The sequence below is a fragment of the Leopardus geoffroyi genome, chromosome E2, assembly GCF_018350155.1.
Source record: "Leopardus geoffroyi isolate Oge1 chromosome E2, O.geoffroyi_Oge1_pat1.0, whole genome shotgun sequence".
Taxonomy (NCBI): domain Eukaryota; kingdom Metazoa; phylum Chordata; class Mammalia; order Carnivora; family Felidae; genus Leopardus; species Leopardus geoffroyi.
Window position 1 is genome coordinate 1,216,075 of NC_059335.1, and position 24,505 is coordinate 1,240,579.

A 24,505-nucleotide genomic window follows, 5' to 3' on the forward strand; every position below is an offset into this window, starting at 1 on the left:
TCTCTCTCAAATAAATAAATAAAAACTTTTCAAAATAAACGAAAAAGAAAAAAAAAATCTCAAGGACACCAAACAGCCAAAACAATCTTAAAAAAGACTAAAGCTGGCAGAGTCATACTTCTTAATTAAAATTTTACGGCAAAGCTACAGTAGTCAAAACAGTGTGATACTGGCATAAAGACAAATACAGTCCAGTGGAATAAACACTCCAGAAATAAACTCTTGCACATGTGGTCAACCGATTTTCCACAAGGAGGCCAAGACCATTCTAGACCATTCAGTGGGGAAGATCCATGAGGCTACCATCACAACTACTGATCCTGAATCCTTCCCTGTGAGGGTTTAAAGCAGCAGGTATTGGGGCAATAAAGGAAGAGAAATGGGTATGCCCTCAGTCCAGCTCTAGTAACCACAGCACCCAGCCAGGGAATCGGGAAGGCCCAGTACCCATCGCTCAGATGCGAGACCAAGCTGCGCTTGGAAGGGAGAAAGGCAGGGCCCCGCCTACGGCACAGGGGTGGGTGTGAGGGCCTTACCTAGTGAGGATGTGAGCGCAAAGTTCTCCAGCATCACATCGTGGTACAGGCATCTCTGATCCTCATCCAGGAGATCCCACTCCTCCCAGGAGAAATATAGGGCCACGTCCTCAAAAGTAACACTTCCCTGCCAAGATAGAGACAGATGAACCACAAACGGCCTCACTCCTGAAGACCCGTAATCTCCATCCCAACACATTTATCCCATGTTCACCCTCCTCCCAAGATCCACAATGAGACGAGATACCAGACTCTGGGATCACTGCTGTCTGCTTCTTCCTTATACTCCCACTAATCGTTGTGTTCACTCTGCGCCCCACTCTGCAACCAGCTGGAGTGTGTTAAGACCTAGATTAGATGCCAGTCCTTCCATCTCCTCCAGATAGATGTCTAACTTCGCAGGCAGTCATTCAAGCTTGACTGGCGGCCTGCCACGCTTGGCTCTCACCAGAAAGAAAGGAGGAGCCTAATTCCCCGAGCCTCACCTCCAAGCAGTTCCACATCGTGACACCTGTTTCCTAATGAGCTTCCGCATCTCTTTCCTTGGATGGCCCCGTATGGGAATCTCACCATATAAACCCCGGCCTAGGCGCCACCCTGAGCTAGAATTCTTCAGGGTCCCCAACCCAAGGGCTGGGGGAATGGCAGGTGAAGAGTCACAGGACACCACAAATCTGGACCAAATGTGCGGCAGGGCCCGTGAGGGACTGATACACCTGCACTTACCTGTGGAGGCTCCCAAAGCACTTCTGCAACCACGGAAACCTGTGGGAAGAGGCGAGTCTTTGAGGGACGGAAGCTGGCGATTTTCCGGGGGGGGGGGGGGGGGGGGGGGAGGGGCTTTCTATCCCGGGCTGACTGGTCGGCTTCTGGGCCGGCTCTCGCCGGCTGTGTGTCCTCGGATAAAGACCTCCCTCTGCCTCAGTGCCCTCCTCGCCCCCTACAACCCGTTCTACTGAGCAGACGTTGGAGAACATCTCGAACCCACGTCTCTCTTTTCCTCGCGATTCTCCATTGCTCTCAGGGCTCTAGGAAAGGAGCTTCAACCCCACAGCCTGCCACTGCAGGTGCGGCTCAACCCAAACCGTCTCCTGCGGCAGCAGGATGGACCCCAGGTTTCCGGGTGTTTCCGTTCAAACCCCCTGCAGCCCTTCCCCGGCAGCCCGCTCCCGCACCCCGTCACGCCGGCGCTCGGACACGGGGCCCCCGCCCGCGAGCGCCTCCCCCGCCCGGACACGGGGACCCGGGCCGCAGGGACGCGAGCAGGAGCCCCGCGCTCGGGCCTGGAGGATCTGGGTTGGGGGGGGGGGGGCGGGGAGGGTCCGGGGGCCGCGTGTTTACCTCAGCCGGGTCCCTGCGCGCGGCCGCCGCCATCCGACTCTGTGGGCGAAGTGAAGAGATGACAGCTGAGCGACCCGGACGGTCACGGGCTCCGCAATGTCCAGGCCGGGCTCGCAGGCAGCGAAGTCCCCGACCCCAGACCAGCCTCCGTACAGCGAGGACGAAGCCTCCTCTCGTGCCTCCTGTGTCGGTCGCCTGGGTCCCAAGCCGGTGTTCTGCACCTTCCGACCGAGCCCGGAGACCCCAGAACCGCTAAAACGACCGCCACGGAAAAGGCGGAAGCCCCGCCTCAAGGTGCTACGCCCTGCCGGAAGTGTCCCTTTTCTGGACTTTCATTGGGTTATTGCCCCTGCCCTTCAAAGCAGAGTTTTCAGGGTAATGTAGTCCCAAGGGCAGGGGTTGCCGAACCCCAGAAAGTCTCGGAGAAGGGGTCAAGCAGCGTCGCGAGGCCTCTGGGAAGTGACACCCCCCCCCCCCCCATATACTTCTAAGGTCGAGGAGCGACTTCATTTCTTCTTAACAGTGGCAGGCCAATTCCTGGGAGTGTTAACTGCACTTTAAGGTCAGGGCTACCGATCCCTGAAGTGTTTCCACGTTATTTCAGACTCTATGAAGGCAACTCTAGTGATCATCGCTGGTAGCTGGAAGCGAGTAAACATTATCTTACTGCTCTTTACATGCCTGCAGCCTGAGGTGGGAAGGTCATTTTTGTGAGCTTCACTGGCTTGGGTCAGGGACAAAAAAACAAAAAGACACACAGGACCAGGACAGAGAAAATAGAGGAAGGGTACTGGGCAGCTCTGAAGCTGGTTATCCTAGTGGGCTCTGGGCCTCTGGTCCTTGGTCACTTCTTCCTGTTAGTCAGTGCTTGTGCCCAACTCAATGAGAAACACTTTTATCTACAAAACATAAAACTTTTATACATGCACATTTCCCCCAATACACATTTACATTATTAATGCATAAAATAAAAAATTAACTATTGTTTATTTTATTTTTTTTTAATTTTTTTTTCAACGTTTATTTATTTTTGGGACAGAGAGAGACAGAGCATGAACGGGGGAGGGGCAGAGAGAGAGGGAGACACAGAATCGGAAACAGGCTCCAGGCTCTGAGCCATCAGCCCAGAGCCCGACGCGGGGCTCGAACTCACAGACCGCGAGATCGTGACCTGGCTGAAGTCGGACGCTCAACCGACTGCGCCACCCAGGCGCCCCTAACTATTGTTTATTAAGGAGCACTACTGTATGTACATTTATAAAATAAAAGTGGAAAGTCTATGATAATTCTACCTCCTGGAGAAACGCAATGTTTGCAGGATGGTATCCTTTTAGAATTCTGTTTGCACATGGATACACCCCTCTGTGTGCCTATGCATTCCTATGTATTCCTACAAGTTGTCATACTTTGTGCATAAAACTGAGGCTTGCTTTGCTTAGTTAACAAGTTGTTCTTGTTCACCATTATATCATTGATTCTAGAAGAATACTTTGTACCTGATAATCACCTAATGATATAGATATAGATATATAGATATAGATATAGATATAGATATAGATAGATATAATTGATCCACTTGCAGAAGTCAGAACAGAAGAGTTTAACTGGATTAGGAAAAAAATTTCTGGTACAGAAGTCAAAGAAGAACAGAGAGACATGGGGGTCACTGCTAATGAGCACAAAGGGGCTGAATGCTGGGAAACATAAAGCTGTCGGCACAGAGGTGTCCACCAGCCACTGCTTTGGATTCACAATTAAAGTCAAAATGGAAGAAAGACAATAAAAGCCACTTAGAAGGCGGGTCATTCTGAGAGAAACCCCTCTGGACACTCTGTAAATAGAACACAGGTTTACATCCAGCATCACCCAGGAAATATTTCAATCCAAAAGCTGCCATTGTCTGTGAGATCCTTCTGAAAAGAGGCAGTCTTTGGCTCTTAGTCTTGTTGGCTAAGACTAGTTGGTTGACAATCTGAGCTGTGGTCTCAACTTGTATCCAGTGAGCAAAGTGAAGTTATAAAGGCAAAGGAGGGCAGAACTTCCCAGCATCCCAGCTCCAGTCTGAGGAAGATAATTCCCATCTCCAAGTTGGCATGTCCAGCACCTTCATATCCAGAAGATACTGATTTTAATTTGAGACAGAAATGAATGGATAAAGATAAAACAATAACAACAACAACAACAACAACAACAAACATGTTTCTGCTCAGCTGTATCTACTGTTTTACTATGTAACACACACATTTCCCCTCTTTCAGTAATACATTTTCTTACTTTAAATGGATTTTAAGAATATGTGCTTATGGTTATGGTGGTTAAGGTTTATAGTAGAATCAATTTAAATGTCCCTATAAAGGAGGCTGTTTGAATAAATGAACCATTCATACAATATATTTCCTTAGAGCCGTAAATCAAATGAAGATTATTTCCACCATGTCTGAAGTTACCTGCAGGACATATTTGTAAGGGAAAAAGGGCAGGTGGGTTACAGGGTTTTTAGTATTCTACAATTATTTTGATGACTGTGAAGGAATAAGAATATAAATAAGTATATACACATTGTTTATACAACTGCATTAAAACTTAAAGAATGAATTAGAAACATAAGAATGATGATATAGAGGGGCAGAGATGAAATAGTATGAAGGGACATAAATCAAAACTAGACATAACTGAATTTAGTTATAGGTTTGACTTTTGGACGAATACAAATACTTTTACATATTATATCAAAATGAAATTGAAACAATCAAATTCAATGACAAATGTGAGACAAGATACATAAAGCAGACCGTGTAATAAATTTATAATCCATCTGAACAAAATATTAGTACTTCAAGTACATTAAAAAGTACACTTTAAAAAAAGTTTATTGGGGCGCCTGAGTGGCTCAGTCCATTAAGCGACCAGCTTTGGCTCAGGTCATGATCTCACAGTTTGTGAGTTCAAGCCCCGCCTCGGGCTCTGTGCTGACAGCTCAGAGCCTGGAGCCTGCTTCAGATTCTGTGTCTCCCTTCTCTCTGCCCCTCCCCCGCTCATGCTCTGTCTTTCTCTCTCAAAAATAAATAAACATTAAAAACAATTTTTTTAAGTTTATTTATTTACTTTGGTGGGGGGGGTTGCAGACAGAGAGGGGGACAAAGGATCCAAAGCAGGCTCTGAGCTGACAACAGCATGCCCTATGCGGGGCTTGAACTCATGAATGATGAGATCATGACCTGAGCCGAAGTCAGACACTCAATTGATTGAGCCATCCAGGTGCCCCTCATAATCATATTTTAATAAAATATTGATATTCATATTTATATTAATAAGTAAGCATATTATTTAAGAAAGAACTGATGCTTTGATCAAAGAGGGAAAATAAAAGGAAAGTAATTTAGGTAAAAATTATGTAATTTTAAATTTGTTTGGAAGAGTAAACATTAAGTGGCCCGATATTTGATTCAAACCATGTTTGTATATTCTATCTCTTTTCATTAAACAGATCTACAGATGAGTAATCTTTCCTGAGTAATTAGCATCCCAGTTACTTAAGCTATGTTCTCCAAATGCAGTTCCTCACTAAAAGATTAGTGTCTATTTAAAAATTGCCAATTCCAGATTTAGGGCAGGAACTGTTTGAGATGGAACATCTGTTCGAACCAGGACATAAGGAAATTCTCTCATATGACCAGAGTCACGTTAAGGTGAGGATGACACAGGATTCAACTTGAAAAGAATCCCACTCCACACAAATGAAGCAAATCCCACACATTAAGCATTGAAGAAAAGTACCTCGACAAGATTTAAACACAGCAAGTATTTTAAATATCCACCTACTTCCAGTGATAGAAAGCCACAGTGGCTAAGCTTTGAGAAAGTTAAGGAACTGACTAGTTATTCGGTGAGCCGGAAAAAAAGGGAGGGGAAATACGAATCATTTCTCCTATCCTTTCAGTACGAATTGTCCCAGGGTAATAAAGAGAGGACGAGGAAAAATTCTTTGTGGAGAATTCTAAATGAAAATGATTAAGGAGTGCACTTACTGTGATGAGCACCGGATGTTATAGGAAGTGTTGAATCACTGTATCGTACCCCTGAAACTAATATTACATTGTATAATAACTGGAGTTTGAATAAAAACTTAAAAAAAAAATAAATGAAAATGCAGAAGTAGTAATAGGATATTAACATTTTCCTTCTTCTAATATGGTAATAGATCTGCGGAATGATCACCAGATAGCAGCTGAAGCCAATGGATGCCAGGCTGGTGGGAAATTGATATTGACAGTTGCTTATACACATGGACATGTTAATCAATCCTTACATCACAGAAGGGGTTACAGCTTGTCATAATGGCACCCAGTTGTGGACAATGAGGACACTGCACCGCCCTGCAAGTATCCTTGAGGAAAAGCTGAACCTGAATTTGATTATCCTCTAGAGCTAATTATGCATTTATTGGCAATTTAAGAAAATATGTTAGACAAAATCAAATTGGCACAATTAGCTAGAATGATGCAAATGTTTCTAAACAGATGATCCATATTCTTCATAAAAATGAAAAAGTAAGGAAAATAAAAGAGGGAGAGATATTAATTAAGAGAGGCCTAAAAGACAAAACGGGTAAATGCCTTTCAGGGACAAAGTTGAAATCCTGATTCGAATGGTCTAAATCTTTAAAACATATCTCTTTTGACAAAATTGGGAAAGTGTGAAATGTGACTGTGTATTTGATGTTATTGTTATTTTTGCAGGTGTTAAAATCATATACATATTCTGCTCAGGAATGAATTCCATGTTTTAAAGATATATTAATAATTATTTATTATTGTGTATAATGACATGCCTGGGACTTTCCATAATCCATCAGAGGAACATGGGTGAGATATAGATTAAATGGGAAGGCTATGAGTCAATATTTCATTTTTGAGCCTCATAATTCTTTTATGGGGTTTATTACGCTCTTCTCTTCTTGGGTATAAGAGACATTTTGCACCGTAAAACAGCTATATAAAGCAGCTTTCATAAATTTTTCCTGCCAAAAATAATTTCATGAATTTTTCCCACTCATGTTTCATTCTAAGACAGTACATTTTAATTCATTGTTTTTCTTGTTCCAGTATTTTATTCTTAAAATATTTGTAAGTGTTTTATTAAATTTTGGAGTCACAGATTCAAGTGAGTTCCATATTCAGAAATACAGAGACATGGGCACTGTGCCATCTGGAGACAGTAACTCCCGCCTAATCTACAGGCCCTTCTAAGCTCAGCCAGTTATTCAGATATGTTTTTTAGATAACCACATCTTCCAAAATAAGAGAAGAATCTATCTTGTTACAAAAAACGTCCCAATATTGAAATGTGGAAAGTCTACCTTAATGAAACTCTGGGGGCGCCTGGGTGGCTCAGTCAGTTAAGCACCGACTCTTGATTTCGGCTCAGGTCATGACCTCACGGTTTGGGAGATCGAGCCCTGCGTCAGGCTGTGCGCTCAGAGCACAGAACCTGCTTGGGATTCTCTCTCTCTCCCTTTCTCTCTGCCCCTCCCCCTCTGACACTTTCTCTCTCTCTCAAAATAAATAAACCTTAAAAAAAGAAAAAAAGAAAACTCTCTGTGTGGCACACAAAACTGCTCTGCTTTGGAGGAGATCTAAGGATGGCCAGTGTGTTACATTAAATAAAAGCATCTTTAGTCAATGATAAAAATGCATACATACAAAAGAAAATAAGAAAATAGTAAATTTAACAATATTTAAGGAGAGATCCTCTTGAAGAACATTTCTTTCTCTCAGAAATGCACAGATAGTTCAGTACTGAATGTTGAAATATAGTGATATTCTCAAGTGGACTGGGGACAGACCAGCATGCCAGCTACCAGTAAGCCGACTTGCTAATTTCTTATTGTGATATTTCCATGTTGAAATGAGAGTAACTGCGAGATGATGTTACTGTAAATGAAAACTTTAAGTGTTCATGTCAAGATTTGAGATGATTGTGTAATCCAGAAAAAGTATAGAAGTATAGAAAACATTATTGGATTTAATAGCATAGCTTATGATACACATACTCGCTAGAAAAAATCAGAAATCAACAGATTTCATGTCTACAGGAATATTATCTTTTTTTTAAGTTTATTTATTTATTTTGAGAGAGACATAGACAGCACAAGTAGGGGAGGGGCATAGGGAGAGAGAGAGAGAGAGAGAGAGAGAGAGAGAGAATCCCAAGCAGGCTCCGTGCTGCCAGGGCAGAGCCCAATGTGGGGCTTGAACTCACAAACCGTGAGATCATGACCTGAGCTGAAACCAATATTTGGATTCTTAACTGACTGAGCCACCCAGGCATCTCAGGAATATTATCTTTAAAACTAGAATGGAGATTATTGTGAATATGAGTAATTACAACTTTGCAAAGTAGCACTAAAATTAAAGAATTGTGTGGAATGATGAGACAAAAGTAAAAATTCTTTTTTTTTTTTTTTAATTTTTTAATGTTTATTTCTGAGGCAGAGAGAGACACAGCATGAATGGGGGAGGGTCAGAGAGAGAGGGAGACATAGAATCCGAAGCAGGCTCCAGGCTCTGAGCTGTCAGCACAGAGCCCGACGCGGGGCTCGAACTCACAAACCGTGAGATCATGACGTGAGCCGAAGTCGGTCGCTCAACCGACTGAGCCACCGAGGCGCCCCAAAAGTAAAAATTCTTAAATTCTTAAGATCAAACTGCAGTGCCTGGGTGGCTCAGTTGGTTGGGCATGTGACTCTTGATTTCGGCTCAGGCCATGATCTCATGGTTCATGAGTTCGAGTCCAATGTCAGCTCTGTCCTGACACAGTGGAGCCTGCTTAGGATTCTCTCTCTCTCTCTCTCTCTCTCTCTCTCTCTCTCTCTCTGTGCCACTCTCCTGCTCATGCTCTCTCTCTCTCTCAAAGTAAATAAATATACATAAAAAACCAACCAGGGGTGCCTGGGTGGCTCAGTCGGTTAAGCGTCTGACTTCGGCTCAGGTCATGATCTTGTGGTCCGAGGGCTGGCGAGCCCCGTGTGGGGTTCTGTGCTGACAGCTCAGAGCCTGGAGCCTGCTTCAGATTATGTGTCTCTCTCTCTGCTCCTCCCCTGCTCGCGCTCTCCCTCTCTCTCAAAAGTAAATAAACATTTAAAAAAATATATCAAACTAAAATAGCAGAGACTGTAGATTGAGAGAGAAAACTGAAAACTGTAAACAATCTCATTCATAAAGCATGTATCTTATTTATACAATACCCATTAAACAGTAATTTAAATTCTAATAATTTCATGGCATTTGGGCAATAAAAATGAGTATGTTTAAATCATGCAATGCAGAGAATTTTCTCTCACAAAGATAAATTGTATTAGCAGCACCTTTCAGTGATATAGAAATCTATAGTTAGTTCAACAAAACATAGCAGGATATTTATAAACCCTCATGCACACACATAAACAAACACACATAAGGTCAACTAAAATTTAATTATTTGTGAAGATAACTTATTATATCAATTAAAAAATTTGAGGTTTGGTTGGTAAAATAGAGGTAAACATTGACCTCACACATCAGAGAGCTTTAAAGACAAGATCCTAAATTAAAGAATGCCAAATACTGTAAGTCAAATAATTATGTGTATATTTTTAATATTTTTGGATAGGGAGAATCATGATCACATATGGCACAGATCAGAAGCCATTGTATTTCATATAAATGAATTAAAAATTTAACTAAAATTAAAATTAAACCAGAATACAGTAAGTAAATATGTAGAATTGGAAAATAATTAATAACTCAGTATTGATATTAATCAGTTGGATAAATGATGAAAAAATGCCAACCAAATGTATGAAAAAGTAGAAGTTAATAAAAGATTTGTTTCACAAATGATCACAAATGTAATGAAATCAAAATAATATTCTCTTATTTTAAATTATGACACATATTCACTTGTCTGAGTTTTATTATTATTTTTTATTAAAAAAAATTTTTTTTTCAACGTTTATTTATTTTTGGGACAGAGAGAGACAGAGCATGAACGGGGGAGGGGCAGAGAGAGAGAGAGACACAGAATCGGAAACAGGCTCCAGGCTCTGAGCTATCAGCCCAGAGCCCGACGGGGGGCTCGAACTCACGGACCGCGAGATCGTGACCTGGCTGAAGTCGGACGCTTAACCGACTGCGCCACCCAGGCGCCCCTGTCTGAGTTTTATTATGAGTCAAATTTCTCCAACAGGAGTTTTACATTTTTACCTTTTCTACCATAAGGTATAATTAACAAAACCACAAATAACCAAATAATTGGAAGGCCTTTAAAATCACCTGAATGTTGGGGTGCCTGTGTGGCTTAGTCGGTTAAACATCCAACTCTCGGTTTTGGCTCAGGTCATGACCTCAGAGCTCGTGAATTTGAGTCCCACACTGGGCTCTGCACTAACAGAGCAGAGCCTGCTTGGGATTCTCTCTCTCCCTCTTTCTGACTCTCTCTGTCTCAACAAAAATAAATAAACTTAAAATAAAATAAAATACAAAATATAAAATAAAACAAAACAAAACAAAACAGCTTTAATGTTTAATAATGTTGAAAATCTGGGGCCCCTGGGTGGCTCAGTCAGTTAAGCATTTGACTCTTGATTTAGGCTCAGACCATAATCTCACAATTCATGAGTTCGAGCCCCACGTTGGGCTCTGCGTTCAAATTGCAGAGCCTGCTTGAGATTCTCTCTCTTTCTCTCTCTGCCCATTCCCCGTGCTCTCTCTCTCTCTTAAAAATAAATACACAAATATTTTAAAAAATAAATAATACAAAATACTTAAAAAATAAAAATGTTGAAAATCTGAGTATAGAATAATCATAGATTTCTATATTTAATCTTGTAGAGATTTATCATCCATTTTTACCTCAATGGCATTTAACAGCCAACGATTTTTAGCTTAAAAGGCATTTAATTTGGCACTTTAGAAAAAAGGATCATCTTTCACAATCATATTTCAGTAGTTTCGATTACATTGTCAACAATGTAATTATAATAGAGGACAATGAGCATTGTGGTTCAGGGGAAGAAACCGTCCCTTCATAACCATGCTCGTGGGCCCGTGGGAGTGTCAGTGCCGGGCAGGGGACGTGCTGACCCCACCAGCACTCATCCCCTGTGGTCCATGGACATGAACTCTCAGCTGTAACAAAAATATATCACAGAACTGGAGATAAGAGCAGGGGGAAGGGGAAAGACTAGGACTCATTTTGAAGAGAAATCACAAAATGGATGTGAAGCACAAAATGCAGGTCAATCGCCCTGGGATGGAATGACCCGTTTCCTTAAGCCACAGAGACCACATCGCTGTGGTTATTGAGCCTGCAGCCCCTGAAGAACTGTGGTGATTCACAGGCGACCATGCCTCAGTTTCCCCTGATCACAGGAGTTCTGTGGAGACACAGGGAGGATTCAGTTAAGTGCCTCCTGCTCTCAAGGGCAGGCAGATGAACTTGCCTGTCAATCAAGGTCTCCGGTCAAAATTTTTTTATGGAAAAAGAAATTTCCTAAACTGGGTAAGTGTGGGAGTGGCAGAGAGAGGAGAGGGAAGAGAAAGAGAGAGATTGATTCCGAAATTTGGAGGCTTCAATGACAACGGCAAGGTATTTAAAAATGTAATTGAGAGGGACGTGTTTTAAACTTCCTGATTGTTCCTTATCACGATCTTCAGCAGTATTTTACTTTTATGTGTGATTTGAATGCCTATAAACAGGAGACCAAGTCAGACTTTCATTCCTCTGAATGGCAGGGTCATGTGAACAGCCTCCACTCAGGAGAGAAAGGCAGAGACATGTTATTACAGACTTTCTTCAGCCCAACATCCTCTGCCACCATAAGAAATGCACACAACAGCCTGAAACTCAGGCACCAGGCCTCTGCTCAGTGGCTGGCAGTCCCCTTCCTTATGTTGCTACTCCCCACTTGCCTGTGGTGCGAAGCTGGTGGGTCCAGGCGTGCGGGCAGGGAAAAGGAAGAGAAGATTACAAAGAGGGTATCGCCAGGACGAGAGAGGGGGTGTTGAGCAGTGCCAGGGCCAGCGGACAAGAGTGGAGGCCGGCTTCTGGTTCTCTCAGCAAACATCTTTCCTAAATATATAAGAAATGCGTATTCTCTGACCCCAGAAAGCAGAAATATTCTACAGAGAATAGTTATTTCTGGATTTCCTGATATAAAATACTTCTAAGAATGTTGCTTATATGCCAAGAATTGCTACCTCCCCAGCTGGCATCTGTGGTCAGGACAGTGGATGTCTGTTCGGGAACAGAACCTCAGGATAAAGGTTGGGGAGGCCACGATCGCGTCTCCTTGCTGGGAAGGGATTATCATTTCACCTGTGATTGCAGGTGACAGTTGTGATTGTCTGCAAGGGGAGAGGAAATTATCTGTGAAAACACTTGTGAATTGTGTATATAGAACCACACACTATTAACATTTAATAATAAAGATTGCCAACAGATGTGGCAAAATATCCGAGAAAGGTATTACCTGGGAAATACGGGGGGAGGGGAGTAAAAAGGGACGGCAAGGCAGACGCACAGCGAACACTGAAATCTATTAAAGGAGAGAATGCGGTTGAGCAAATTTCTCTGTTGGATCCTTCATCATTTAGAAGGTTTTGTTTTCAAAGCGTGAGTTGTCAGCCGCTTAATCGTGCTGAGCTACGATGTGGAATTCTTTTATTCTGACTGGGACTTCTCGAGCTCTTAGTTTCCAACAAGTTGGAAAAAAGTTTCAGCCCTTTTGTATTAATTTTGTTTTTTGTTTTTTGTTTTTTTACCCCTCTGCTTCTGCCATCCCAAATGTGTCTATTTATATATTTCTACAAGTCATTTACAGTCTTTTTTTTCTCTCTCTCTCCTTCCCTGTGGTTCTTTCCCTGTAACGTCCACAGCTACAGGTTCACTGATCTTTTGTTACAAGTTGTTTTATCTGCTGCCCATCCCATGCAGCATATTTTATTTTACTTAAATTTTAGTTAGTTAACATACAGTGCGTATTTTAGAGTCCACTGTCTCTTTCCATAATTTGGCTATTGTTGAGAATAAACATCAAGGTGCATGTGCCCCTTCAAATCAGCAGTTTTGTGTTCTTTGGATAAATTCCCAGCAGTGCAATTGCTGGGTTGTAGGGTGGTTCTATTTTAACTTTTTGAGGAATTTTCATTCTGTTTTTTCTGCATTTCATTGTATCTATTTTTTTTCTAGAAAGTGAAACTTTCTTTTTTTTTTTCTTTAAAGTTTATTTATTTATTTCGAGAGAGAGAGAAGGCACAAATAGGGAAGGAGCAGAGACAGAGGAGGAGAGAGAGAGAATCCCAAGCAGGCTCTGCACTGCCAGTGCAGAGCCCGACGTGGGGCTCGGGGCAAGATCATGACCTGAGCCGAAGTTGGACGCTTAATGGACTGAGCCACCCAGGCGCCCCCATCACTGTATCTAAATTTTACATCAAGAGGATAAACTGTGAGTAAATCTTGAGCTCTATGATATGCACGCTGGATTCTTTGGGGGGGGGGGAGTGTGCAGATGCATGTAACTTACTTTGAATGTTTAAAAATTAAGATGGATTAATGCCTGCATAGGAAATCGTACGTACACAGTGGACTTACAGCTGTCCCTTGTAAAATTCATTCTGTTTGCTGTTTACTTGAAAACTTTCACAATAAAAAGTAATCAATTGCAGATGGATTCCATATGGATTCTAGACGGATTTATCCTTAAAATGAGAAAGACTCTCAAGTGATAGAATTCAGATAAAGAAAAGCTCTTTGAATTTCTCAGTAACATTTAAGAGTAAAAGTGTCCTGAGACCAAAAGTTTTGAGAACCTCTAGCCTAGAATGATATGTGATTATATGCGTCAGCATACATGGACAAGAACTTGTATAATAGCACTGTTGTAAGTGCCCCAAACTGGAAGCAATCCAAAGGCTCAACACTGGGAGAATGGCTAGATGAATTATGACAACAAAATTCTTAAGAGCACTGAAAATGAGTAGGACAGAGAGCATGAAACAATGTCGATCAATCTTACATTTATCATGCAAAAGAAGTAAGGCCAAACAGAGCCCATATGATATGATTCCAGGAAAATTTAAGCTACATGTTGGAGATTTACACATTGTAGGGAAAGCTATTGGGCAAATCCAGTAAATGATGTCCTAAAACAGGGGATTGGGGTCTCTTGTGTCTGTCTCTGGAAGCCACATTAGATGTGGAAAGTGCTGAGCGATATCCATCTGGCCATTCTGTGAAAATAGAAGGAAAGTTTATACCTACTGTCTCCCAGGAAGTATTTTGATCCAAAAGCTGCCATTGTCTGAGGGGTCCTTTTTGAGAAAATACCTGAAGGTTTGGCTGAGGCAAATTGAATAAGAATCAGATCTGTGGATCTCCCTTTGTGCCTGATGACGGTATGACGTATGCTATGAACAGCTGTGCAAAATCTGAACTTTTATTTAATATAGGGGAGGAAGAGTTCATAAATTTTGTTGTCCATGTCATAGGAAACTAAAATGTAATGAGATTTTAGTGTTATTTTCAGCCCTAATCAACTTTCCATTTTGCCTCATAGTCTATAAACCTTCTTGGTCATCCCAGCCTGTGCAAAACAGCATTTTCTGCCATGTCCAGACAGCAGGACTTGTCTCAAAAAAATGCTTCTCAGGATTGGGACCCCAGCTCAGATGTACCCTATGACCCAGCAATTGCACTACGAGGTATTTATCCAAGGGATACAGGTGTGCTGTTTTGAAGGGACACATGCACCCCCATGTTTATAGCAGCACTATCGACAACAGCCAAAGTATGGAAAGAGCCCAAATGTCCACCGATGGATGAATGGATAAAGAAGATGTGGTATACACACACACACACACACACACACACACACACACACACACACACAATGGAGTATTACTCAGCAATCAAAAAGAATGAAATCTTGCCATTTGCAACTACGTGGATGGAACTGGAGGGTATTATGCTAAGCGAAATTAGTCAGTCAGAGAAAGACAAATATCATATGACTTCACTCATATGAGGACTTTAAGCACAGAACAGATGAACACAAGGGAAGGGAAGCATAAATAATATAAAAACAGGGAGGGGGACAAAACAGAAGAGACTCATAAATATGGAGAACAAACTGAGGGTTCCTGGAGGGGGTGTGGGAGGGGGATGGGCTAAATGGGTAAGAGGCATTAAGGAATCTACTCCTGAGATCATTGTTGCACTATATGCTAACTAATTCAGATGTAAATTAAAAAAATAAAGTTAAAAAAATTAAAATGATTTTAAAAAAAGATTCTCTCTCTCTCCCTCTGCCCCTCTGCCCCTCTCTCTGTCTCTCTGTCTCTCTCTCTCTCTCCAATAAAAAAATAAAAGTATCCTGCTCTCAGGAGAGGGGAAAGCACCCAGTTGGTTAGAATGTTGAATGCTGGAATAATAAACCCATCTGGACAGGTAGGGGGACACCCAGAGTCCCCTCTGATGATAGGGAGGCCCTCTGAGCACAGACAGGTTAACACATTCCTAAATGAATAGAAATATCAAAGCACCTTTAAAAACTGCAGTCTTGGAGTCACTTTTCCTTTAAAGAGACTTATTTCTGTACGACGGAGCTGGGAGTGTATTATCGTCCGCTGAGGGTAGAAATTCCAGAGATGCTCTATTACGGACCAATCAGGCCCTGGCTCCCAGAGATGAAGCAACCAGATGCCAGCACCACCAAGTACCAGTGGGCGCCAGGCGTCTACCCAGGGGTGGGAGCTGACAAGCATTATCTCATCGCCCTTCATGTGTCTACAGAGAAGAAGATTAGAGGAAATATCTTCAGGGTCAGTGGGTTCGTCAGCAACAAGGGAGCGATTTCAGGGCACAGAGAAGGCGGAGCGGTGATGCCAGCCAGTCGCGGAGGAGCTGGCCACAGGCAACAGCGTTTCTCAGAATCCCTCAGAACACCGCCTTCCTGCCTCTGTTCATGTGTGTTCACACTCCGAACCCAGCAGGCAGAACTGTTGCATTCATGCACTGCTCCTACTATAAATATGAGATGATGAGGTGCATTCTCTTCCTTCTAAGAGTCTAACGGTTATTTGAAAAGAACAGCTACTTACCAAATTGTTGTTCGATGCCAGTGACTGCAGGGGCAGGATCCATGCAGGTGTAGACAGGGGTCATCCGGACACTAAGATAAAGGTTTGCGACTCAGTGAGCTCACCTCCTCGCTGGGAAGTGACCATCATTTCATCTGTAGTTGCGCGGATGGTCTCTGCCGAGGGATCTGAGATTATTTCTGAAAAACATCTGTGGTTTGTGCGCAGCACTGACAGCTCTTAATGTTTATCAGTAAAGTTACCCAAGAGGGTGAGGTGAACGGAAACAACTAGAGGGAAGTCTTACTTTAGGTGTCTCAAAGATGATGAGGCGTTCATGGGACGTCAGCAGAAGACCCTGAAGTCTGAGAAGGAAGAGAATGAAGCAGAATACAATGCTTGATTACTGTCTTTATTCCATTCTCCAAAATTATCACTTGTCACTAAGAAACCCACACAATGGCCTTGAGGCGAGCGAGAGGAAGCAGCAGGGACAAGTTGCCAGAGGCCACAAGCCACTCACGTGTGGTTTAGCACATGTGTGGTTTAGCACACACGTGTAACTCCTCTGTGCCCGGTAGTTTTCTAAACCATCAAGATGTACAAGGAAACCAACTAGGCAAAGAATCCCTCATAAAGCTTACATTCTGCTTGAGGATGAGAAACAAACACAGGTCATTTGGTGATCATTCATTGCTATGGACAATGAATATGGAGCGAGTGGTGAGTGCCGTAGGGAGGCGGGCATGTGCGGCTGTTGTAACTAGAATAGGAGGGGAGGGGTATCCCGGATCACACGACATCTGACAAAGACCCGGAGGTGAGGGGGAGGGGTTGAGCCAGGTGTATGCCTTGTTTCCAGGCAGAAGAAGCAGCCAGCACAAACTCCCAGAGAGGCCAGAGCCCATGTGGTGTGTCCAGGGAAGGGCGAGCAGGGTGAGGCGGCCAAAACCAGGCCATTTCGGAGGAGAGGGTGGAGAGACCGAGTCAGAGGGGCCACACCACTGAAGTGTGTGGGCACCTCAGGGGAAGCCACAGCCCGTACAAGGCCTTGACCGGAAGCGGTGCACAGCCACTCTGTGGGGGATGGATGTGGAAGGGGCTGGAGGCACAGAACCATTTAGAAGGTTCTGAGTGTGAGATGGTGAGGGCGCCAACTTGGAGGGAATGAGGTTGGTGATTAAAAGCGGTCACACCTGGGGACGCCCGGGGGCTCAGTCGGTTAAGCGTCCAACTTCAGCTCAGTTCATGATTTCCTGGTTGGTGGGTTTGAGCCCCGCATCGGGCTCTGTGCTGACAGCTCAGAGCCTGGAGTCTGCTTTGGATTCTGTGTCTCTGTCTCTCTCTGTCCCTTCCCTGCTCGCACTCTGTCTCTCCATCTCTCTCAAAAATAAGTAAACATTAAAAAAAAGTTCGTTAAGTGGTCAAACCTGGGTAAATTCTGAAGCCTATGGGACAGAGGTGAAGGGTGAGAAAGTGAGGATCCAAGGGTGAGTCTGGGAATTTTTGCCTGGGCAACTGGAATATGAGTTGTTATCAAAAGGAATAGGGAAGGGTGATGTTGGGGTAGGTTTTTAGGGGATGTCAGGAATTTGGTTATGAACCTGTTCAGTCTCAGGTGCCTACTAGACCTTTAAGGATAATGTCAAGTAAGGAATTAGCGCTAAGTCTGAAATTTGGGAGTAGAACCTGGGCTGAACGCATCAATTTGAGGACGGTTGGTTCTCAGATGGTGCATCAGTTATAAGACAGGGCGAGATCCCACAGAAATGAAATATGAGCTCGGGACATGGAAAGAGGGAAATATCAGAAAATACCCTTGAGAGACTGTTAGACAAAAGTAAGAGACGTGGTGGGGCGCCTGGGTGGCTCAGTCGGTTAAGCGGCCGACTTCGGCTCAGGTCATGATCTCGCAGCCTGTGAGTTCGAGCCCCACGTCGGGCTCTGTGCTGACAGCTCAGAGCCTGGAGCCTGTTTCAGATTCTGTGTCTCCCTCTCTCTGATCCTCCCCCGTTCATGCTCTGTCTCTCTCTGTCTCAAAAATAAATAAACGTTAAAAAAAAAGAGTCTGTTTAAAAAAAAAAAAAAAAAAGTAAGAGATGTGGAAGAAGAGGAATGGTATTGGCCCAAAGAGTGAGTGGGGGCTATCACTTATGGGAAAGACAGTATTTAAATGCAGCTTGTGAAAGAAAAGTACAGCATCAGTAGCTCAAACCAAACAAGAGATTTGACCAACCCCAGGGTTGGGTGCAGATGGGTCATTTCCTCCTGGAAGTTTTATCCCCTGTGCAGCTCCCACATGACACTGTCTGGCTGCATGCAGCTATTTTATTATCATGTTTTCACAGCAAATTGAATCTTTAATCACTTGAGAGCAACCATCTCTATCCTGACAGGACTTTTTTTTTTAAGTTTTTTTTAAGTTTATTTATTTATTTTTTTTATTTTTTATTATTTTTTTTTTAAATTTTTTTTTCAACGTTTATTTATTTTTGGGACAGAGAGAGACAGAGCATGAACGGGGGAGGGGCAGAGAGAGAGAGGGAGACACAGAATCGGAAACAGGCTCCAGGCTCTGAGCCGTCAGCCCAGAGCCCGACGCGGGGCTCGAACTCACGGACCGCGAGATCGTGACCTGGCTGAAGTCGGACGCTCAACCGACTGTGCCACCCAGGCGCCCCTAAGTTTATTTATTTTGAGAGAGTCAGAGACAGCACAAGTGGAGGAGGGGCAGAGAAAGAGGAGAGAGAGAATTCCAAGCAGGCTCCGTGCTCCCAGCACAGAGCCCGATGTGGGACTTGAATCCATGAAGCTGTGAGATCATGACGTGAGCTGAAACCAAGAGTTGGACACTTAACCGCTGAGCCACCCAGGTGCCCCCATATCCCGACATGGCTTTTAAAGAAGGATTTTTCGGGCGCCCGGGTGGCTCAGTCGGTGGAGCGTCCGACTTCGGCCCAGGTCATGATCTCACGGTTCGTGAGTTCGAGCCCTGCGTCGGGCTCTGTGCTGACAGCTCAGAACCTGGAGCCTGCTTCAGATTCTGTGTCTTCCTCTCTCTCTGCCCCATCCCCACTCATGCTCTGTTTCTCTCTGTCTTAAAAATAAATAAAACATTAAAAAAAATAATAAAGAAGGATTTTTCTTTTTTGAAATATTACAGCTATATTCTGATAAATATTTACCTGGTAAAGATATTTCCATCCTTTAGCTTTATGATTCCCCCACCTTCATGCTTAATAGTATCTTTCAAAACTCATAGGACAGTTTTTGTTTGATTGGACTATGACTATATGGGACATACTAATGTGGTTATGCTTTCTATTTCTCATTTCACAGGGTATTATCTCTAGGTAGAATTGGCCTGTAGATTTAAAATTGATGAATAATAAATCGGTTACAATTCTTAACTGTTCAACATATGCATACTCTAAGGTACAGACAGACGTAGACCAAGGCAGCCAAAGTAATTGTGAAATTGGAACAAAATATGGAAGACGCTTTTGCTGGTGATATTCGATGCTTCGGCTTAAACCCGTACCAATCACTGTTTATTATATGATGCATAGTCTGTGCCTTTATTTATTTTTTTTAAATTTTTTTAACGTTTTTTTTATTTTTGAGACAGAGAGAGACAGAGCATGAATGGGGGAGGGGCAGAGAGAGAGGGAGACACAGAATCGGAAGCAGGCTCCAGGCTCTGGGCCATCAGCCCAGAGCCCGACGCGGGACTCGAACTCACAGACCGCGAGATCGTGACCTGAGCTAAAGTGGGCCGCTTAACTGACTGAGCCACCCAGGCGCCCCTAGTCTGTGCCTTTAATTGTCCAGTTATGTGGTTGGTCAGCCCTCTCATCCTCCCCTCTGCCAGAGCTGTGGAGTCGCCTCAGGCTGGCAGCCTGCATACCTGGTGGCGACATCTCCATGGGGTTGGCCCACGGAGCCTGTGCCCTCTAAGACAGAAATTCTGTGTTTATCAGAACATTTCCACTGCTGCACCGAGGGCACACACATTTTCAGTGGGACTTGGAATTCCAGAGAATTGCCTCTGTGAAAAACTGGCAATAGTTTCTTTAAATTCCATCTCTCAGTTTTCCATAGGAACATCAAGAAACAATGAACAGCTTTAGTAATGCAGAGTTTGACCGCCATTTCCTTGAGGAAGGCTTTACTGCCAAGGACATTCTGGACCAAAAAATTAATGAAGTTTCGTCTTCTGATGATAACGATGCCTTCTTTGTCGCAGACCTGGGAGACATCCTAAAGAAACATCTGAGGTGGTTAAAAGCTCTTCGGCAGCTCAGGCCTTTTACACAAGTCAAATGCAATGATAGCAGAACCACAGTGAAGCTGTAGCTAGCTGCCATTGGGACAGAATTTGTGCAAGACTGAAATACAATTGGTACAGAGTCTCGGGATGGCTCTAGGGAGGATTATCTAGAGAAATCCTTTTAAACAAGTGACTCAGGTTAAGTGCACTGCCAGTAATGGAGTCCAGATGATGACTTTCATTAGTAAAGTTGAATGATGAAGGTTGCCAGGGAACATCCAAAGGCAAGGTTGGTTTTGCGGGTTGCCAGTGATGATTCCAAAGCAGTCCGTCCCCTCAGTGTTAAATCTGCTGCCACACTCAAAACCAGCAGGCTTATTTGGGAACCGGCAAGAGGGCTAAGTATTGATGTCATCGGTGGCAGCTTCTGTGTGGGAAGCAGCTGTACCGACCTTGAGACCTTCGTGCAGGCCATCTCTGATGCCCACTGTGTCTTTGATATGGGAGCTGAGATTGGTGTCAACACGAATCTGCTTGATGTTGGTGTGGCTTTCCTGGACCTGAGCTTAAGTGTGAAGAGATCACCAGTGTTATCATCCCAGCACTGAACAAGTATTTCCCATCAGACTCGGGGATGAACCCGGCAGATGCGATGTTGCATCAGCTTTCATGCTTACAGTTAATATCATTGCCAAAAAAACACAAAAAACAACAACAAAAAAACCTCCTATTAAACGAACAGACACGCTCTGATGAGGAGTCGCGTGAACAAATCTTTATGCATTACATGAATGATGGAGTATCTGGATCATTTAATTGCATCCTTTATGATCATGCACACATGAAGCCCCTTCTGCAGAACAGACCCAAACCAGATGAGAAGTATTATTCGAGCAGCATATGGGGACCGTTGCTGTGGCTTGCCCGAGATGCATGCCAGCGATTGGACGCTCTTTGAAAACATGGGTGCTTAACACTTGCTGCTGTTTCTATTTTCAACGGCCCAGAGGCCAACTGTCTACCGTGTGATGTCGGGTCAACATGGCAACTGATGCAGGAAATCCGGAACCACGACTTCCCACCGGAAGTGGAGGAGCAGGACGCCAGCAGTCTGCCTGCGACTTGTGGCCTGTGCTTGGGAGAGCAGGATGGAGCGCCCCCCCTCCCGGCCCCCCACCCCGTTTGGCCGTCTGCGCCAACGCCTAGCATTAACGTGTAGGTGCCGCTCCTGGAGCTGTTAACTTCGAGTCTAGCTTGAATTATGGGATTTGGGGGGACCGTTTCACTTAATTACCACTAGTTTTGAAATGTCTTTGTGAGTAGGGTTGGCACGGATGCAACAATACGGAAGACTAGGAGAGGGGTCATTATCTGTGTTTCTATGGAAACTATTTGAATATTTGTTTTATATGGATTTTTTTATTCACTTCACTGAAGAATGCCCCTCAGCTGCTGAGCAAGCGTTTGTAGCTTGTGCGTCGGCAGAATGGGCCGAAAGCTTAGTGCTGTGACCTGTTTTAAAAATAAAGTATCTTGAGGGGTGCCTGGGTAGGCTTAGTCAGTTGGGCACCCACTCCTGCTCTCGGCTGAGGTCTTGATCTGGGAGGCTGTGGGTTCATGCCCCACCCTAGGTGTGAAGCCTACTTTAAAAAAAGGAACTTGAAATAATGTGGGTTTTTTTTTTTTTAATTTTTTTTTTTTTTCAACGTTTATTTATTTTTGGGACAGAGAGAGACAGAGCATGAACGGGGGAGGGGCAGAGAGAGAGGGAGACACAGAATCGGAAACAGGCTCCAGGCTCTGAGCCATCAGCCCAGAGCCCGACGCGGGGCTCGAACTCACGGACCGCAAGATCGTGACCTGGCTGAAGTCGGACGCTTAACCGACTGCGCCACCCAGGCGCCCCTGTGGGTTTTTTTTTTAATGATTGTCTTGGTCATGAAAAGGCCAATGCTTAGAGGGGTAGACTATTCTGAGTTCAGTCCAGCTGGTCTGAAACTAGCCTGAGCGGTTTTGCTGAAAACAGTACACAACACTGACTCATGGTCAAAGCATGCCGCGTACTGATGGTTGGTATTGCTTTGTACTTATAAATTCAAGGCGAGTATGGGGGCAGTTCACACAAGTTTATTGATGTTGTTTACTAATATGTTTTCACCTGGGGTCTGTGAGTGCCTGAGGCTCTCCAGTGCTGAGGCTGATTATACAGAGGGAACATGCCTCCAGGACCAGAAGCGTGCAAAGTTCATTTTGAGTTCCCTGGTTCCCAGGTGTTCTGTCTACACTAGTGGCTCCTGAACTGAGAGTAAAGTAATGCAGAGCTACTTACAGAGGGAACACCACTGGATCTACATCTGACTTCTCTAGCTTTTTCTGTGAGGCAGGCCTTGCTTGGAATAGATACTCTTACTTAAATGTTTTTGCTATATTCTATTCTTTTCCTTGCGACAAACTGCAGTTGGATTTCAGTCATTTAGAATCCTGTGAGGCTTCTTTAGCAATTAAACCCTGACTGCCCCGGGGCGCCTGGGTGGCGCAGTCGGTTAAGCGTCCGACTTCAGCCAGGTCACGATCTCGCGGTCCGTGAGTTCGAGCCCCGCGTCGGGCTCTGGGCTGATGGCTCAGAGCCTGGAGCCTGTTTCTGATTCTGTGTCTCCCTCTCTCTCTGCCCCTCCCCCGTTCATGCTGTGTCTCTCTCTGTCCCAAAAATAAATGAACGTTGAAAAAAAAAAAGATTTAAACCCTGACTGCCCCTATCTATACAAGTCTAACAAGAAACTTTTAAAATAAAAAGTCATTCTACTTCAAATTTAAATTTTATGGGTTGGATTAATTTCTAACTTTATTTTTTAATAATCATAAACTAATGTACCTCTGTCTTTTCTTTCTATCCTTTGAGTTGTTTATTTTTTTTTTTCAACGTTTATTTATTTTTGGGACAGAGAGAGACAGAACATGAACGGGGGAGGGGCAGAGAGAGAGGGAGACACAGAATCGGAAACAGGCTCCAGGCTCTGAGCCATCAGCCCAGAGCCCGACGCGGGGCTCGAACTCACAGACCGCCAGATCGTGACCTGGCTGAAGTCGGATGCTTAGCCGACTGCGCCACCCAGGCGCCCCTCCTTTGAGTTGTTTAAAATGAATGCAACCCCCACTTGTATAGAAGATCCTTTTCTCACTTTTCTTGGAGGTTACCTTGTAGAGTTTCACTTTCATCACTGTTGTGTCAGAATCTAAAATTAGTAATTATTGGGGTGCCTGGATGGCTCAGTTGGTGGACCGTGCAGCTCTTGATCTCAGGGTGATGAGTTTGAGCCTCACATTGGGTGCAGAGATTACTCAAGGGCACCTGGGTGGCTCAGTCGGTTAAGCCTCTGACTTTGGCTCAGGCCATGATCTCACAGTTTGTGGGTTTGAGCTCTGTGTCGGGCCCTGTGCTGACAGCTCGGAGCCTGGAGCCTGCTTTAGATTCTGTGTCTCCCTCTCTCTCTGCCCCTCCCGTGCTCGCACTGTCTCTCTCGCTCTCTCTCAAAAATAAATAAACATTAAAAAAATTAAATCTTTTTTTTTTTTAAGTTTATTTTTAAGAGAGAGACAGAACGTGAGCTGGGGAGGGGCAGAGAGAAGGGAAGCGGGGGACACAGAATCTGAAGCAGGCTCCAGGCTCTGAGCTGTCAGCACAGAGCCTGACGTGGGGCTCCAACGCACAAACCGCGAGATCATGACCTGAGCCGAAGTCAGACGCTTAACCGACTGAGCCACCCAGGCGCCCCCCCAAAAACTAAATCTTTAAAAAATAAAATTATTTAGTCCCTTTCCCCAAACTCTTCAAAGCTTTAGAATGCTTTTATTTCAAATGCTTTTATTCATTTGCACATCCCATTCTTGTCCAGGATAACTTTTCTTTCTCCAGTACAAATTTAGAAATCCATTTTGATAGCATTGCTGGTAGTAAGACGCTGAGTGTTTATTTGCATATATTTTCACGATGGTCCCGTTCTTGTAGGATTATTTAAAATGATATGCAACCCTGAGTTGCCAGTAATTTTATTTCTACATCTTCAAAACATTATGTGATTCTCCCCTATTTTCCATTATTTCTTTTAAAATTTTATTCTCTGTTTAAGGACATTCCTTTTTAGGTCATCTATCTTTCCTTCCTGGCTATTTCTCAATCTTCCTTTTCTTTTCACTGGGGAGCAATGTGATATGGGTGTGTCTTTCAGTGTACTTTGTTGTTT

The 24,505-nt window shown here is 43.9% G+C and overlaps 2 protein-coding genes and 1 pseudogene across 4 annotated transcripts in view; 1 reads left to right on the plus strand and 2 right to left on the minus strand.

Moving 5' to 3' along the window:
• The window catches only part of LOC123577889 (zinc finger protein 211-like), a 31,937-nt gene extending 29,475 nt beyond the window's left edge, over positions 1-2,462 (minus strand). The window contains exons 1-3 of one of the 2 annotated variants that reach the window (XM_045440275.1): positions 1,878-2,161; positions 1,263-1,301; positions 537-663 (exon numbers count right to left, since the gene is read on the minus strand). In XM_045440275.1, coding sequence (XP_045296231.1) covers positions 537-663; positions 1,263-1,301; positions 1,878-1,910 — 199 coding nt within the window. In that variant the 5' untranslated portion in view covers positions 1,911-2,161. Of the gene's footprint in view, positions 1-536; positions 664-1,262; positions 1,302-1,877 lie in introns of both variants that reach the window. The other variant, XM_045440274.1, reaches the window with a different exon arrangement.
• Positions 1-24,505, minus strand: part of LOC123577872 (zinc finger protein 304-like) — a 573,883-nt gene that overhangs the window by 108,240 nt on the left and 441,138 nt on the right. The window lies entirely within an intron of this gene.
• LOC123577924 lies at positions 19,808-21,597 on the plus strand (annotated as a pseudogene).